At 40.6% G+C, this 18,924-nt stretch overlaps 1 protein-coding gene across 1 annotated transcript; it reads right to left on the bottom strand.

Annotated features, from left to right (window-relative positions):
• Positions 1–1,524: 1,524 nt before the first annotated feature.
• Positions 1,525–17,644, bottom strand: ttll12 (tubulin tyrosine ligase-like family, member 12). The gene is made up of 14 exons (XM_034579001.1): positions 17,444–17,644; positions 16,816–16,991; positions 14,350–14,548; positions 10,301–10,460; positions 9,873–10,006; positions 9,513–9,589; positions 7,304–7,420; positions 6,291–6,485; positions 5,844–5,955; positions 4,536–4,687; positions 3,616–3,697; positions 3,382–3,450; positions 2,989–3,127; positions 1,525–2,048 (listed from the first exon to the last, which is right to left on the bottom strand). The coding sequence occupies exons 1-14, from the start codon at positions 17,582–17,584 to the stop codon at positions 1,897–1,899; spliced, it is 1,905 nt and encodes a 634-aa protein (XP_034434892.1). The 5' UTR covers positions 17,585–17,644; the 3' UTR covers positions 1,525–1,896.
• Positions 17,645–18,924: the final 1,280 nt, after the last annotated feature.

The raw sequence follows: 18,924 nt of genomic DNA, 5'->3' as shown, positions 1-18,924 counted from the left end.
AGGAGAATGTAAGCACTTCTACGCAAACCTTAACCCATTGGTACGAATATTTTGGAGACGGTAAAGTGGCGATGCAGACCTGAGGAGGGGAATTGAAGTCAGATATTGATCCACTTCAACATTAAAACCAAATGCGTTATTTGCGCAGTGTTTTCTTCTATAACACTGCGCCTGTATCACCATGTTGGACTTAAGTTTTCATTTTCTTTTTTTAATGATATTAGTGCTTTCGCCACCAAACAATGTCTTTCTTCACCTCACTAACAAGCTCTTCGACGTGGGTGTCAGAAAGTTGCTCTTCTTCTCTTCGCTTGATGCCATGATTCACCAAAGAAACCCATTTGTCAGCAGGATAATTTGATATTCATGAGTTGCTTTGCATTGACTTTATGGTTGAATGTGGGCGTGAAGAGGGCGGTATATGAGGCCGATCCACATACACACGTTTCGAGGTGGAGTGTGATTTATAAAGGGAACATCGCCTTCAGGTCTGCATGCACAGTTTTATAAATCTGAATCTTTTTTAGCGTATGCCATTTTCAGCCTTTGTGCACACGTACACTTTTAGTATGAATCCTAGGCACTGTTTTATAAATGAGGCTCCTGAAGAGGATTGTTGTTTTTTATATTTTTCTATAAATGATGAATAATAAAAGGTTGTGGAATTCTAGAAGGCTTTCTTGTTAGTTACTAGACCATCTTTACATACAAGGCGAAAATGATCTAGACTGGTGGAACTCAACTTTCTAACTTCTGTGATGTCTGTTTTAAAGCATTGAGCTAACCTCCTCTGATTTACTACCATCTTTTTCAGAGGTCTTATAGTTTCAAGGGTTGTCTGCAATGAAGCTGCTGTACTATTAACAAAGTCATTAACTAGCATGGGAGTGAAGATTTGTTGTTTGTTTTGTTTCCTGTGTTGTACTGACACACGGCTGTGGAGGAAATATCAGAGAAATTCTATCCCAAAATTTGTTTATGATATTATCTGATAAAAAAGAATGTAATTTTTTTCCAAATTCAGTGAAGGGGTTTTGGGGTAAATATTACCTTTTCAATTTCTATGCCATATGTATGAACATGATCAAAAGTGAGTGGGTTTATTTACATAAAACAAGTCTATTAGTGAATTAAATGCAGAACTAATGATCAACATCTAAATTAATGTTGAAATCACCCACGACAATGACTATCTGTGAAAAGCACTGACTGTTGGACCATGTTTAATGACTAGTTTAACAGTTTTCTGTGATTTCCAGCTTGGACAAACAAGGTTGAGGCTTTCAAATGAGCTATAACGTCCTACAGGTCGAGGGTTGATTGAAAAGTCAGATTTAAATATTGCTGTGACTAGAGAAGAGCTATATAAATACAGACCATTTACCATTTAAAACTATCTTCGGAGAATTTACTTTTTGCTTGTAATATTATTATAATATTCTTTATCTTTTCCCCTTTAAGTGGCCGAATAATACTCGTATCGTATGATATGCTTGAATGGAAAAGGTATTTGGAACAAGCAGAATCATTTATGATAAAACTCTTGATGATTTTATTGCTTCTCATTTGTACAGCAGTGTATGGTTTCTAACTGGGTTTATAACAAAATAACTTTGTGATCATTTAATTGGCATGAGACAAAAGGCAACTGGATTCATGAGGGATGGAGCTGGAAAAGCAAACCTTTTTCATTAGTTCTTAAAATCAAAAGGAGGGAAAGGAGAAGGTAAAATGAGAAAATGAATTGTTTATCAGATAAACCAGTTACAGAGCAAATGACAGAGAGAAGGAAAAGCACCGACTTAAACACAAATGTATGTCTATATGTATGTATGTCTGAAAAAAACAGACAGAACAAAACGACAAACACATCACTTGGCACTGATTGTGAGTTGATTATATGACTTGTGTGACTGGGCACTGCTCGGGCTGATCCAGGAACAGCGTCTGGAACATGTGGTTGTAGAAGGATGGATGGTACAGGCAGGCTCGAGTGCAGTCTGGGCTGAAATTCACCTCCAAGATCTGGGGCTGCATGATCCGCTCACCTGCCCCAGAAACACACAAATTAGAAAAAAACAATTGATGATTAGGGTGATAACACACGATACAACATTTTCTGGTCCTATACAAAGACATTCTCAGGTGACAACACTGTGTAAAAGGGTCTGTATTTATATAGTGCTTTTCTAGTCTTGATGACCACTCAAAGTGCTTTACAGTATAGTTATTGCCATTCAGACACACATTCATAGAGTGCATCTATGTGCAGCACTTTCTCTATGAGAAGGGGCAATTTTGGGGTTCAGTATCTTGCCCAAGGACACTTAAGCATGTGGAATGGGGAAGACTGGGATCAAACTGCCGACCTTCTGGTCAGAGGACGAGGACGACTGCTCTACCCCCTCAGCCGCCCGTGTGTGTGTGTGTGTATTTATAAATACAGTATACACAGAGATACACATGTACACCCAAACTGGATATTGTGTAAATATAGGGTGACACATTTCATTTCATTTTCATTTATTCACCTATTTGTCCTCTGCAAGTGCTGAGATGCCTCTCTGTATATATGCCAATGTATCCAAAAATGTTACACTTCTCATAATTACATAACATTTCTGTTTTGAGGTGTTCCTTGTACAGCTGTGTGCAGCGCTCTCTCTCTCTCACTATGTCTGTGGCCCATCAGAACATCCATTCAGTTTTTACCAATCTCTGCAGACAGGCATCATTTGGCACACACATTGCCACAATAAACATCGGCAGTTGCAGGCACACATGTCCCTCCTGTGCATCAGGTGCGCATACTGTGTGTGCGTGTATGCTTTCAATACTATCACACACTATCACCTCATAGAACAGCTACTCTCATGGACGGAATCCTTTTTATATACATTCTACGATTGAAACAAATGAATGAGTTCTAAATTTAGTGACCGTTGTGTAGTCTTCTCCATCACCATGTAGTATAGAGCAAATGCTCACCATTATCTCCTGTACTCCACTTCAGCATGACGTCTACAGCATATATGGCCCGGGACGATGGGTAGGAGCCAATCCCATATGGAGCTGGTCTAGAGGAGGCTGCCTGGAAAAGCTCCCTGAATGCTTTAAACAACTCTCCCTACAAGAGGTAGTGACAGAAAGAAATAGAAGGCAGAGGATAAGAGCAGAAATTGTCATCTCTTTAAGAGTTCTAATATCTTTAGCAGTCAGAGCCAATAACAGCTCTTTAATTGTTAAAAAGCAGGAATTACAACCCTGAAGTTAAAACTGGATCTCAGGTTCCTGTAGTTGAAAAGTAGAAGATGTTCTTAATTCCTCAATAAGTTCCTGGAATCTTGTGCAAATGAAAAGGGGTGAAATGTTTACACTTACTTGCACCTCCTTCCATGGATACTGTGGGTTCTGCTTCTCAAACTCTGGGATGAACTCGTCATAGTGCACCTTCAAACAGAAGAACAGTGATGACTTATTACCACACAATTACCATGTTCATAAATACAGATCCAACCGACTAAAGAGCTATGAAATAGATGTCAGTGAAGTTCTTGTAATTACAGTCTGCTTTTACAGAAGGATAAGCTAAATTGCAAAAAAATGAAAGCATACCTGCTTGAGCTCTACACCATCTGCATAGTTCATAACGGTGAAGTGCTTTTGGTAATCATCAAAATGGTCCAAGAGGAAAGGCCTAGAAAAGAAAACACAAAGATTTAGCAGATGGTAGAGTTGTGGGAATTTCTAGATTCTTAGATGCATCGTGATGCGGACATGGGGGACTCTGCATTGATGCAGTGGCAGAACATAATCGATTCATGTTTAACACGACTTTCATTGTGTTCCACCGCTGCTTCAGGATGAAAACAAACTGACATAAAAAGGTCCCGTCGTCCTGCACTGTGTCAGAGTCCCCTGTCTGAATCTGCTGCCTCCACACTCCTCCGCTGACCTGCCCTCTACTTTACCAATAAACACTAATCCGAAATTACTAGGACACGTACAATACTTGACGTTTAACTTTGTTTGTTTATGAGGCACACTTTTAAAACACACTGTGTGTACTCATTCCCCTGCCACACACACAACACGAGACGTAACATGCACAGCCAGGACATCAGGGTTAAAATGACTTAAAAAATGTGGTTTGTGTGTGGAAAGCAACAGAGACAAGCACACATACACACATACACACACACACACATACATACACACACACACACACACACACACACACTCCTGCAGACAGGAGAGAAGTTCTTCCCACAGATTATCACACAACTAATGAGGCTAATGAAGATGTACAGACTTGATATGTAACCGTCAGGATACACATTTCTATTTTAAATGAGCAAAATCAGATAAAAAACATGGGCACGATCAACCAATACATCATTGCAAAGTGCACAGATTAGAAATCACAGTTCGTAACTCAAACAATTTGTCCAATCATCACATATCTTGCTATGATATCTTCAAAAATATCTTTAAATGAATGGGGGGGAATTAAAAAACAATTTTCAAAACTGTACCTGTTAGCAAAACGCAACCAGAAGACATCGTAGACATAAAGACACAGAGGCTGCACAGAGCGCAGCATCAGCATGTAGCGAATGTCAAACTTCACCATTCCCACCTCCTCCCTGTTATACAGTACCGGATCTTCAAGGTACTTGCACACTACCTGGAAAAACAGGACAAACAAAATAAATAATAAACCTGGTAAAGAAAAGGACACAGCTTATTTACTAAATACATTGAAATATATCATATTTGTATGATAATGTGTAGTTAGGGTTGATAGGAGAACAACTCTTTATGATATGTTCGACTGTTGACTCTTGAAAAGAAACCTTGCTGAAGAATTGATCAACGTCTGAGGAAATGATGCATTTTCCAATTGAAACATTGTGTTTAGGACTCATGTTACAGGTCAGAGCAGGAAAGCTTATGTTCCCAAATCATGGTGGCATGTTCCACACAGCGTGGGAAACCTGGGTTGCCGGCCCTTCTGGCAGCTGGTATAAATTTAGCCAATCTTCATCAGATAGGTGGACACCCTCCTTGCCATAACTGCAAATAGCATCTTCTCCTCGACATTCAGAAGAGCTATGCTCCTGAACTGACTGGTCTTGGAGTTTGGCTCTTTGGGTATGAAGACTGCCACTGCCCTTTTATGATGTAATTATTCCTTTGGTCCACGTTGTTCTCAACAGAGTCCAGAGAAGCTACATCAAGTTCTTACACAGCCATTGGGCCCTGGTGCTGATGATGATCTCGCACGCTGGATGACTTGCTTTTTGAGTTTAAGTTGTGATGGGTCAAACAGAACAGACAAAAAAAGTCTATTGTTTTTAAACACTGGACATGGGTGTGCGTTGAAGTGATGAGCAAGTGGACACAGGAACACGTACGTAATGTTAGAAGAGAGCACCGTGCGGCAGCTTTGTTCAGGTGAACGCCATCTGCACCAAAGACGCACATGTCCCCAAAAGAGGTTGAAATTGCCCTACAGCCAAAAGTAGGCGTTGGGCCGGAGATATGAACTCTGTTATGGGACTGTTTGAGGGTGTTAGAGAAATTGATTAAATCAAGTTTTATTACTTCGGGCTATCACTTATTAATGTCATTTGAGCCTACAATCCTGTAACAAACACCAAATGCCAGATGGGAAGACATCCAACCAGACCCAGACTTGGAAACAGGACTGTCTGGTGTTAAACAACCAGGCTAAAACAAAAGCAATGCTGCAAATGGACTTTCATGACCTGAAGGCATTTGTGATGCATTGTGAGGTCTTAGGCTAATTGGCTTCATGGTGTCTGTATGCGTGTTGGTACCTTTGGTGTACTCTCCCTCTGCCTGATGATGTAGTTCAGGTTGTTGGTGATGTGCGTGTCCAGTCCACGGGCCAAGTTCCAAGGCTTACAGATCCAGTGGTTATCCTCACCGCTGAAAGATACACCCAGACAATGTACCTGCATGTAGCCAGGCAAGCATCTACCTTGTTAAGCACTGATCAGACTAGGACTGGGCGATATGGACCAACAGTCATTCTCTCTTCTCCTCAGGAGAGATGCAAACATGAGCACAGCTTTTTAGCATTATAAACATTACTGCTGAATCCTATACCCCATTAGAAAATATATCAATGTACTGTAAAAAGTTAATATACCGCCCAGCTCTTAGATCAGACCACCAACTTGTACAAAGGCAACATGTTTTGGTTATATCAAAGAACTCTACACATTTGTTCACATTAGGTTAATACTAAAAAAAACAACAACCTTTCTTGTCTCAGTTGATAATGCTTGATGAACTTTGGAAGTTCTGTCTGGAGGTTGAAGGTCTCTGGTAGCCAATCAGGTCCGGTTCCACTTTTTACTCTGCGGGCCACAGCAGCCAGGCAGTCCTTCACAGTAATGATGTTCTCACAGGGGAATTGGTTGAGCATCACATGCGGCCTCTCCTCACTCAGTTTTCTGTCAGAGAAATGTTTTTTAAATAAAAATGAATGATTGAAAAAAGTCATTGTGTTCTATAGAGGGATATGGGAGTAAAAGTGAGACAAAGTAGGGCTGGGCGGTAGGGAAAAAAATCTCATCGCGATAATTTTTTTTCACATCAGTCGAAATCAATACATACTGCAATATAAAACAAAACCAGAATTTTTTATGTACAATGTTCTTCTAATGTACAAACGTTTTTTATAATGCACGAAACATATCTTACTTGCTCGTACAATCATCCTGTGCCACTGCACTTTACTTATAAGATTTCATACAAACCACTACAGTGAAAAGGTGTATATAATGTACATACATTTTTTAAATAAAATCTTTATTCTATTGCCTGCCTCATTCTGGCGTGCCTGCTGCTGTAACAACTGAAATTCCCCTGGTGTGTTGTTCTATAAAGTTTTATCTTAACTTAACTTATCTTAAATCAGCTCCACTGCACTGAGGCACATTACTCCGCTGGTCAACAAGTGAACTGATCTTTATAAAAACCTTCTGAATTCATATTTATGTTCCTGGATAAACAGGGCATCTATAAGACAAATTGTGATTTGTGAATATGGGCCATACAAATAAAATTGGATTGATTGATTCTTCTGCAACAATGAAGTTAAAACACAGCGTTACGTCTTAATCTGTGGGAGGAACGTCTGTCTGCAGGAGTGTGTGTCCCTCTTCACACACAAACTGATAATTCACATGGGATATAATTTGTATTTATGCCATTGAAATGTCTTTGCCTGTATGTGTGCATGTTGTGTGCGTGTTACTTGGTTTCTGACCTAAAATCTTTGATGTGATCATAGCCCCAAATAATATCAGCTTCCTCCTCTTCTTCTGTCAGCTGGAACTGCGGATGTGTCAGGTTATTTCTTACTTGGGACATTACAGTGTAAACTCTGGAAACAAAGCAGAGAACAGGTGGAATATGAGGAAAGAACACAGAGACACTGTAATGTAATGGATTACAAAAACTGAAAAAAGCCCTGCTACAGGATGGCAGCCCATAAATACAAATAAAAGGGAAGCTCAGTCCTGGGTCCTGTCTCAGAAAGCAGCTTTAAAAACCTGACCTAAAAATCTCAGAGTTTTGGGTTTTAGAACAGGCCATTAAAATAAGTTTACTCAACTCAGAGTTTGCATCATCACTGCAGCAATGGAAACAAAAAATGTAGCCACCTACTTCTTCCCAGTGGAATTGTAATTATATTAATGAGTAAAAATGCAGATTATGAGCATATAGAAGAGAAAGAAATGAAAGGTTTTCTCAAAGTGTGTGTGTGTGTGTGTTGCTTATGTTTAATTTATATAAAGGTGCAACCCAACAGGCATAAAATGTTCTTAGCAGCAACTGAAGTTGAAATATAGAAATATAGTCCAAATACAATATTATTATATTACTAACCATTGTGATGTTTAGCTTACCCTACTTAACACAACATTCAGTTGCTACATTAAAATGTGACAAATGGCAAAATGTTCTCAGATAAAAAAGAGCAAAGATTTCTGCCTTTACAACACCACCGGTATTTTACATTGTCTATTTGAAAGCATCACTTAAATGCTTTTATACTATTATGTATGTATTTGAACGATTATGATGTGGCCTACACACTGTTGTGAAAACGATTCAAATTAGGTGGGGCACATTCCTTGGTGAAGTTATAATTTCGCTGCATGATCTTAATCTTCTAACAGACTTCCATGCAGTTGTAAGTTGTCAACTCCAGAAACTATTCATAATGTGTTAGTGCAGAGCACAACCCATTGATGTTCATTACAGGATGATGTAAACACCTTGTCAGCTGCCACAGATCCAGAGAGGCCTACTTATGTTTACACTTTATAAACAGTATCTTTACAGTTGATGATACAGCAGTCTTGTTCAAAAAATACATTTGGCACCTTTTGCATCACAGAACAATGGAAATTACAATGAGGGAGAGCTTGCACCCATGTCCACAGCCTAACTTGACTCTATGAGAGTCACAATACAATGGAACTAGGCAACCTGAACTGCAAATTACTTTCTGGTGTTCCTACAGTTCCCTGTAAAGCAGCAGAAGAAGATATAAAGACATTCAAAAATTAGATTGAGAAATGGAACACAAGGCCGAAAATGCAAAAGACGAATAGAAAATACAACTGGTGGTAAATCATATAAAAGGTAGGTAAGGTGCTCCAGGTGAATTACTTCACTGAACTTAAAAAAGATCTACTATACAACTGCAATTGCACTTGCAGGAAATAACGAAAGTGATGGGCCAATCAGAAATGAAGCAGCATATTGTGTGTCTGACTGAAAAGGGTACGTCATATAATAATAATAATAATAATAATAATAATAATAAAACTTTATTTATATAGCACTTTTCAAAAACAAGTTCACGAAGTGCTTCACAAACAAACAGACCCTGGGATGCTAAGGACTAATTTACAGCATCCCTGTGTGATTTAGGTCCAAACACCAAAACGTGCCCATATTTGTCTGCATTTATTGAGTGTTTAGATCAATTTCCGACATGGAAACAACTGGTTATTTTTCATTATATTATTAAAAATATATACTTTTTGTACTGGCAGTGGTTATTATTGGCCTACTATTAAAGGGGAAACACTGTATTATATATATTTTCAACCCATGTTAGCTACAGAATGTATACTAGATTTACTACAGCAAAAACATTCCATGGCAATCAGGCAACATTTGCTAAGATAAGTTCATGAACCAACTGACAGATATTGCAGTTCGGCAAAGAACATTTGGTTCTTGGGGAACTCAAACATTATGAATGAATATAATGTCTATCTGTGAGCTTCCCATTTTCTAAACACATCACTTTTACAACATAATGCCACTGATTAAATGATGGAGGACCTGGATTACTGTCATATTTGCACTTCACAAAAATATGCTGCTTACATATTTTGTTTACAATATCTGTGCATCCATTTAGATATCTAGTGGAGAACAACAGAGTTTAGTCTTACTTAAGGATTTTGTCCTTGGGCACAGTGTAGGGTTGGATTTCCACTGGAAGCTGCTCCTTGTTTTCTCGTGAAATCATCTGGAGAAACACAGGCCGGTTAAGACTTAAAAGTAGGAATATATTAAATTTTTTAAAAATCTAAAAAAAAATCTACTCCATATCACACTCCAGTTATTATTTTACCTATGAACAAAAACACACATACACTTCCTAAAAAACATTCTGCACATTAATTAATTAATCGTAAAACTTTGGAAGGGATTGAAATGGAAAATAGTGTCTGTATAGAAATATATACAGACACACAATTTCTTTGTATGATGACAATGTAAAGATCTTGAATCACATCAATAGTTTTCACCTCATAGTATGAGTCCGGGGGTTCAGTAGTGGCACTGCTGACCCCTTCTAGATCAGTAGGGATCCATGGTAACAGTCGGCATCGCCTCACCAGGGGGTTTGCCTCCCCGTATGTGTAATCACGGGTTACTTCATCTGTGGAAACAATAAGATGGTGCAGATGATACAATTCTGCTGTGTGGAAATGTTGCCTCATTAAATTGGTTCCTACTAAAGACAAATCTTTAACTGGTTTCCTCTTGTGGTTAGTTCCACATTTGTGTGCCATTGTAAATAATTGTCACCAAATAGACAGTTTTTATACAGATGCCACAAGACTTTACTTTGTGACCACTTCCCTTCTTGTGACTAAATGGGCAGCATCTATATAGAACTTTTCCATTCTTATCAACCACTCGAAGCACTTCAGACTAGTAAATCACATTTCACCTCCTTCCTGCAGGTCCTGCAGAGGCCAGAGGACAGTGTAGGCAACTTGGCCATGTGTGTAGAAAAAGGGAGCCATGCCACAGCTGGGCTGATCAGAGTGCTGTACCTGGGAGCCAAACTCATCCATGATGTACCACACAGGAACCTTCTCCTCTGCTGACTGCACATGAACACACAAGGAGAAGAGTGACGACCGAGAGATAACTGACACAATGACTATGTCCACAAACTTTTATATTTCAATCTGCCTTCAGGGTTGCATTATATTCATTTAGCATATCCTTTTGTGCAATGTTGCTCGGGACGAGAGGTTTATTGGAACAGCTTGTTTGTGCTTACAGACACAGGTTAGAGAAGGAGCAGAGCAAATGTATGCTTGATCAGGAGCTATTTGAGAGAGGGGTAGGCTTTTTGGTCCAAGCACAGCAAAATGTGAAAATAAAATGAAAGAATAATGCCCTCAAAATAAAGAATACAGTAATCAAAAAAGATAGACTCCATAACATCTGCATACTAATATGGTCACAATAATAATAATGAAAATAATAATGCAAGAATGTTGATCAGTGTTCCTTCTCTTTTCAAGAAACCATTTTTCAAGGCCTGAGTAATAGATGAGAATCAAGCTCTAGACTGATAGGTTTCTCACTGTGGAAGTCGCATTTAAAACATATATGTATTCATCCATGACTCTGTAATTAGAGGACAACAACTGTCACTAAGTATGCAGTACAGAAACATGTGGCTATAGACCTGAATCCCACTGACCATTCTATTACTGGATCAGCTACAGCAGCCTGATCTCTAATAATGCAAATTGCGTAAACACGTATGACCCTGGAGTTTCAATTCAGCAGTTGACCTATCGCATTTGAGCAGGCTTTGGTTGCCTGCAGGTAAACAGTCAGTGTGGAGAGCAAATGAGGCAGAACACATTGACCTAAATGCATTGGCAATCTGCTTTTTAATTAATCTGCATTCATTTGCAGATAGCTGTTAATAGAGTTTAGCCAAAATCTTGTCTGGACCTAAAATATATATCACAATAGTATCACTGTTTTTTGTGTGGAGAAACATTCAACTTATGTGATAAAAGAAACTATTCGGAATGTACACAGTTTAAGGAGAAAGAAAGATGGAGTCTTTGCCCTCACATGCGCAGTCTACACAAAAATAATGGCCATTGCCCCAGAGACTAAGACTACGTTCACACAGTAAGCCCAAGTGGCCCGAATCTCATTTCCCCCCCCCCCCCCCCCCCCCCCCCCATGTGACCCAGATCTGATTGTTTAATGACAGTGTGAACAGCACAAATCACATGGAATCTGATCTTTTCATATGTGGTTCTAAATCAGATACAGATCTTTTTTTTTTATGCAGGCAAAGGGGCGGGCAGGTCTTTTTGGAGAGGCGCTGACAGAAGGTAGCCCCTTGATATCTTGAAATTTTGGATGAAATCTGTTTCATTGAAGCCATTCATGAAACGATCCCACCGTTCCTGGCTCAGACTCCACACACAACTCTGTACAGAAGAGCAGCCATTGCTCCACAAAAGCCATAATTACACTTTCAACTGTCTTTCTCTTCATTCTTCTCCTACTCGTCAACTGCTTCCACATTCGCCTGCTTCCACTGCACAATAACCATGTTTATTACAGACTTTTTCTCCTTGTTTACTTCCATACACGGTCTTGTTGTTCTGCATATGCTGGTCACATCAGGGCCACGACTAATTCATATTGGAGTTGGTTATGGCCACATTTTTAAAAGATAATGTGAACAGCTACATAAAAAATATTTTATAATTGAGCACTAATGCTTGCAGTGTGAACATAGTCTAATTAGTCATCAGACAATAGCCGATGGGTTCAGAGATAGAGGAAGATGTGAGAGGAAACTTAAATCAACAGAATATAGCAACGAATCCTGTCATTTGATCTCCTAATTGTTGAGAGGGTGTGTTAAATACCCAAACCCAAAAGCAGCAAAGGCAATAGTGCTTGTGAGGCATAACTGTTCCATAAGCATCCTTCAATTACAAACAAATTTGCCACCTTTAAGCAAATTACGCTCAGACAGATTCAAATAGCAGAGTTGCAGAACCAAGCACAAAATAGTTTTTACCAATATCTTCAAACACAGTGCCTGTATACGCAATTATGACTTCAGTTTTCATATAACCTATTTTTTGTTTGAAATGATGAAATAACTGAACATGAGTCCACTTCCAGGCGCACTGGATACCACTTAAATAAATAAACTAGTCACCGGTCACATTTCCATTCCAAATTATATTCCAGGGTGGAGGTTAAGAGATCACTGATTGTGGTGATCAATTTGGCGAGGTGAAAAGAAACCAGTCCAATTGCTGTGAATATGTATCACTCCTCTTCTTCAATTTATTGCACTTCCCCATCCTCAAATCCACTGTTGAACTGTTCAATAACAGTATGACAATGTATAAAAACACAATTCATAACATACACAACGTAGAAAGCGAATCACAATACACGACAAACAAGCGTAAACAAACATACCCCGCTGGCTGCACACAACCAAGAGGGAATGAGTCCACTTGAAAAGGCTAAATCTAAAAACGGGCAATGTAACCTCAGCTTTAGCTATGAAAACCTGTAAGCAGCATTTGAACTGCACTGTTTCCCATGTCTTCTAAGCAAGCAAGAATTGCGGCACCTTAAAGTGTCCGTTTGATTTTAAAGCAGTTCGTACTTAACGTCATCAGCACCAAATAAATCAATAGAAACAATATAATATTCATGGAAATAAATCAAATACATATAAACAAACAATATCTCAAAATTAACTATGGCAGTTAAAATGTGGGCAGGCTCAGGAGGTAGAGCGGGTCTTCCATGAACCAGAAGATTGACAGTTTAATCCCAGTCTCGGCAATCCCTCAACCCTACGTGTACTTGGGCAAGATACTGAACCCCAAATTGCCCCTGACAGCTGTGGTGGCAGCGTATGGGTGATGTATGATGCTGCACATAGATGCACTGTATGAATGTGAAACTACTCAAAGCTCAAAGTTTTTTTCTATTCACGCATTCACAGTCATAAACTGTTTTCAAACATGCACTGCAGTCCCTCAGTATTTTCATGTGTCAACGCAAATGTCCGAGGGAGATGCTCCGCAGTTTCTGGGGACTTTCTCCACCTGACCTCCTAGTATAAAGCCTGTAGAAAGGTTGATGACGCTTCTAACACGGACAGACACAACAATTTAAAAAGGAAAAAGAAAAGAAATATCTCTTAGTGAAAAAGCGCTGTCATACACGTAGAAGAATCAGACGAAGATGTCAAGAGAGTTTGTGGTGATAACAACTGACGACGGTGTCTGGGTGTTGTCAAGAAAATCACGTGATCTACGCAGCAGTTATTCCGTCTGCTGCACCCGGCGGCTCCACCTCGCGCCTGAATAATGAGGAGGATTTGTTGCTGTTGTGATCGTGTCTGTGTTGTGCATGTGTGAAAGGCAAACTCTGGATAAACTCTAAACGTCTATAAAGAGTAAAAGCGCTTTAAACAGACATTTTATCATTTAGCTTTAAATCCTGCTGTGTCATTGCTTAAGGACTACGTGAATGGAAGGATTAGGAGAGAACAAGTGTTCAATGACCACAAAGATTTCCTGGCCCATGTTCATAGTAGTTTGTTCACACGAAAAAAGTGTTTGTCTTTTATGGTTATGTGATCATCATTTACGTTTGACTTCGTTGTATATGACTTTTAGATATTCTCTTTACTGACTGAATCTGTATTTGCTTCTCATATCACAATAAGAACTGTATTCATGGTTCTGACCATGTCACTTACAATAAACGTCTCCGCTTTTGTCACCTGAATGTGTTCAAAGCTGGATAAGAAACCCCAAAGCTAACTGGGATAGTTGAAAACAAACTCTGTAGGTAACCAGGACGGCTGATGTTAGGTTAGGTGACGGGGGGTGACAAAGGGATACTTTGAGTATGTTGAACTTGCTTCATAGTACAGGCCTGTGGCCGAGTGGAAACTTTTTCTGAACATACCCCCTGAGAGAGGTGATAAGTCTGGTTGTACTTCCACATGCTCTCCATCACGTCCTCCACCGTGTCCGGGTCGGGGACCTCACCATGGAAGTCCACCCCCATGAGATCAGCCATTCTCGACAGCAGGCCCGGGATCTGCTCCAGCTGCTGACGAGTGTGATCCACACGGTACGTCCATGCATGGTCCACCAAGAAAACACTGGAAGAAGATAGAAGCTCAGGATTAAAGTTCATTTTCAAGTGCCCATAATTCCTTAAACTCGCTGTTTATGTAAACAGCACAGGGACCCTCTGAAGACTCAAGCTCATGTTGAAGACACCGTGAAGCACTCCACAGAGCTGGGAGACACAGGCTTTGAGCGCCTTGGGGCTGCCACCATCGGGGCCTTGCCTGGGTGGAGTTTCCTCAGTTGTCTTCTAACATGGTGAGGTGTGAAGGAAACTTTAGAGGATGCAGGCTGGGGAGGAGGAGGCTTGGAGTCGTCAGGAAGAAGACAGTCAGCTTGTGAGCCAGAGGAGGTGTAAGGAGGAGGGGGAGGGGGACCCTCACAGCAATTTGGGGGACAGTCAGGGGGAGGGGCGAGGAGTGGTGTTTGGAGACAGACCGCAGAAGAGTTAGGGGGGGCAGGGGCCGCTGTATCAAATCTGTTAAAAGATAGATTAAATTCATTGGCCATGTCCAAGCTGCCCTCAGCTCCTCTGCCGCTAGCTGGTCTGAAGCCGGTGATGGTCTTCATTCCACACCAGACCTCCCTCATGTTGTTCTGCTGGAGTTTCCCCTCCAGCTTCCTCCTGTAGCTGTCCTTTGCCTCCTTGATCTTCATCGTGTCTCCCCCGGAACTGTGGCCGGGTTGTGCGCCTGCCTTCTCCCTCGGGCTGTGAAGCTGTCCGTGGTCTCTGTGTCCGAAGCCAGGGACTGTTTATGTTTATTTATCGCAAGTCATATCGTCATCGTGATATTCAACAAGGTAATCACATATCGCATGTTTTCCTAATATCGTGCAGCCCTGGTATATATATATATATACACAGACACAACTAGTAAAGCTTATTATCATTCATGATTACATAGATAATCTCTTGTATTCTGATTTATAATCTTAAATTGTAGGCCCCAACCTGCATGAAGTAGTGTGTGTGGGTAAACAGTATTACATTTGAGACACTAGCCATTGCCAGGCTAGGTGCACCTGGTGTTAAGACTAAAATCTATGTTTTTCTTTGTGTGTGTGTCTGTGAAGATGGCAATGAAACTGAACTCTAAACAAATGCAGTATGTTAGACAGGGGTGGGGGCAGGGGCAGTTTGGGCTGAACATGTGGAGAATGTGTGGCCTTCACATAGTGACTTTAAGTAGCCGTTGCTGGCTGGTTTTAATCTTGAAGTTGGTTAGTGTGTGTGTGTGTGTGTGTGTGTGTGTGTGTGTGTGTGTGTGTGTGTGTGTGTGTGTGTGTGTGTGTGTGTGTGTGTGCGCGTCACATCGCAGTTCAGTCTCGCACCTGTCTGATAATGCCTGTTGTGGAGACTGCACATCTGTGGCATACAATACACTGTACTTTAACTTGTTCTCATACCTAACTTACTATATTACAGCCTAAACTCCATTAGCTTTTTTCAACATCACACATACATGAATGCACTGTTTTCATAAGAAACTGTGACCTACCCTAAGAAAGAATTGAAGCAGCTGCCACTAGGTTCTGAAGGACAGATAGGAAAGGCGTTGTTTTGTCTAGAAAATGCGCATGCTTACGCACACAGAACATACAGCCGATAACGCAGGAACAAGGTTTCTCACTCCAATGAACAACAACACCATATCTGCAAAAATACTGACGACCCACAAGGCTTCAGCTGAAGGCCTGTCTGTGAAACATGAAACCAAACACTGTCAGAATGTGAAGATTTTCCCAGCTACTGTCAGAGGAGGGGCGAACCTGGGAGCGGCTCCTCATCATTCGCGGATTCCAGTGCCAATAGGCTGGGGACCACGCCTGCGCACCAGCAAGGGAGAGCCAAGGTCTAAACCACGGTGACTCCCCCTCATTATAAATATTGCACCCGCCGTCCGTTCGGTGCGACTCTAGACTACCCCGTGCTATTAGACGGCCGGGGCTGTGCGTTGAGTGCCCATAGCTATGTTGTAGCTTTTCATTGCTTCTAAATAAATACTTGTTGAACCAAACCGAGACCGGCTCTTCTCATACCTCGGGGCAAAAGAACACGACACTGGTCACAGACAAACACTCTCTACATTGTACAGTTGAGAGATAGTAATATGGTATCAGGAATATTATATAGTGTCTATTACAAAACTAGTGAAATGCTTATGTTATGTTCCAAATGAGACCCATGGAACAAGTTTGTGACTAAACACATGTAGACGTTGCAGAATCTCATAACAATTTACACATTTGTGTAAATTCTACATAATACAGGGATATTGACGTCATGGGGCGCCCTCACCTGGTCGGTTCCGAAGCTTCCAGCCCACTGGCCCTGGTCACAACCACTTTACTGCGGATCATTGGTATGGGATTGTCCTTCCTCTTCTCCTCGTTGTTTCCATTTTCCTCCTCTTCTTCCTCGTCATCTTCTTGTTGGATTTGCATGATACCGAAAACCTCCCCAGCATCGTAAATCTATGAATATAAACGCAATGAGTCCATTTTTTATGACATCACCAAACTCCATTGGAGAAACTTAATATTTTAAGGTTTGGTTGTGTGCTGCCACCAGCACACGCCGCTAATGGGGCTGATTTAACCATTTTAAAGTCCTGTTAAGTCCACTCTCCAACCCTGCACATACATCCCACTTCCCAAAGCATCATTTGTTTTAGAACTTGTCATCAAACGTCCTGGTTCCTCAGCCTGTAAGGTTCTTCCACTTCGCATACAACCAAAGATCATGTGAACCGACTAGAACGCTCAATGTCTTCAATTTCTGATTGGTGCATTATTTCCTGCAGAGTTTGCCAGAGGGACTTTGGCGTTTAGTTGCAGGTGTTTGACATGTTATGGGTGTCTACTAGGAAAGACCCCACACCCTGCCTGTAGTTGTGATGATATAACAGGAGAGGAAGAACACAAACCTCGCTGGTGATTTTTTGATGCAGGCTCTTCCAGTAGATGTGGGGGATTCCTGAGGCCCTAAGGGCTCCGGTATGAAGGGCCAGAAATGACGAGAAGTGCTCGTCCACGTCTCCATCCATCGCGATCTGCTCTGCTGACATGATTCACGTGGAGTAGGATCAGGAAGACCCGGAAGAAGGAGAGTGTGACACACGATCCAGCACTTCTTCTTTTGATTTTACTGGCGGTTGGACAAACAAGCTTATAGCTGCATTACCGCCACCTACCGGACTGGAGTGTGGAACATTAGATTGGCAGTAAAACTAAATAAAACGATACACTGCAATATATATATATATATATATATATATATACTTCTTATTCAACCAGTTTTTTCAGATACCTAGTGAGGTGTTTATATACTCTCCTAGTAGGTTAGATACAGTGGCATTTAGTTTTTCTATCTTTAATGCAGATGACAATTCCTTTCTCTCCTTCTCATATCCTTACTGTCCAGTAGTACATGCTCATCAGATTCAAGATGAAAACAGAGTGAGCATTTCCCAGTGCTCTGTTTACCTTTTTTATAAAGTGAAAGATTGGGTCCTGTTTGTCCTATCCTGAGACGGGAAAAGACTTCAATTGTGTTTCTACCCAGCCTCCTTCCCATACCAACATGTTTTTGTACATTGTAAAGATGTCTTCCTGTGTCATTAATGTCCCAGAACCTTGAAGCTATAAGTCTCTGAAGAATAAAAAAAACACAGATAAGGCTTTATTATTAGCACAATATTGCTTTGACGACATGATAATGTAGTGATTAGGGATTGTAGGCTGTAAATGTTTTTTTACCCCACATATCTAAACCAATGCTACGTTTACATGACACAAACTTCCTGTAACATACTATCCCTATATAGTATTCATCCAGTGGTGTCGCTTATGTTTTATAGTTAATGAATGACGTGTACATACAGTAACATTACTCACTAAGATGTAAACACAAGGCTGCGGTATAATCAGCCCTGTGTGTTTTGTTGGGTTGAACCATGAAGACCACTTAGGAATATAATCAAATATAAATACTGACCTGCGTAGCTTCAGTCTGGTCCTTTGTCAGTGTTTGCTGTCTTTCCTCCTCCTCTGGCCAGCTGGCTATAAATCCACATGGTTCATTTATTTCATATTGCCTGATCATCCTAGCTGGTGCTACGCAAGTGTATATTCGTCATAATGCTACAACAAATGTACAGAAAACCACTGTACACATACTGTTGCTTAAACTATTTCAGTGTTATCACTATGAATGAAATATGAAACATGTTTAAACAGCAAAGAAGAAATCCATCTCTACTAAGTTTTATTACATTTATGATTTATGATGAAAGGTTATGTTGGAATGGAGTAAAAAAGCTGATGTATGAAACATGAAGCATCATGGGAAACGCTCTGGAGGCCGAACACAGTTTGGAGGAACAGAGGTCACCCAGGCACATTTCGG

The sequence above is a fragment of the Hippoglossus hippoglossus genome, chromosome 23 (genome assembly GCF_009819705.1).
Source record: "Hippoglossus hippoglossus isolate fHipHip1 chromosome 23, fHipHip1.pri, whole genome shotgun sequence".
In the NCBI taxonomy this organism is placed as follows: Eukaryota; Metazoa; Chordata; class Actinopteri; order Pleuronectiformes; family Pleuronectidae; genus Hippoglossus; species Hippoglossus hippoglossus.
Note: the sequence above shows the minus strand (reverse complement) of the source record. Positions and strands in the feature narration are given on the sequence as shown.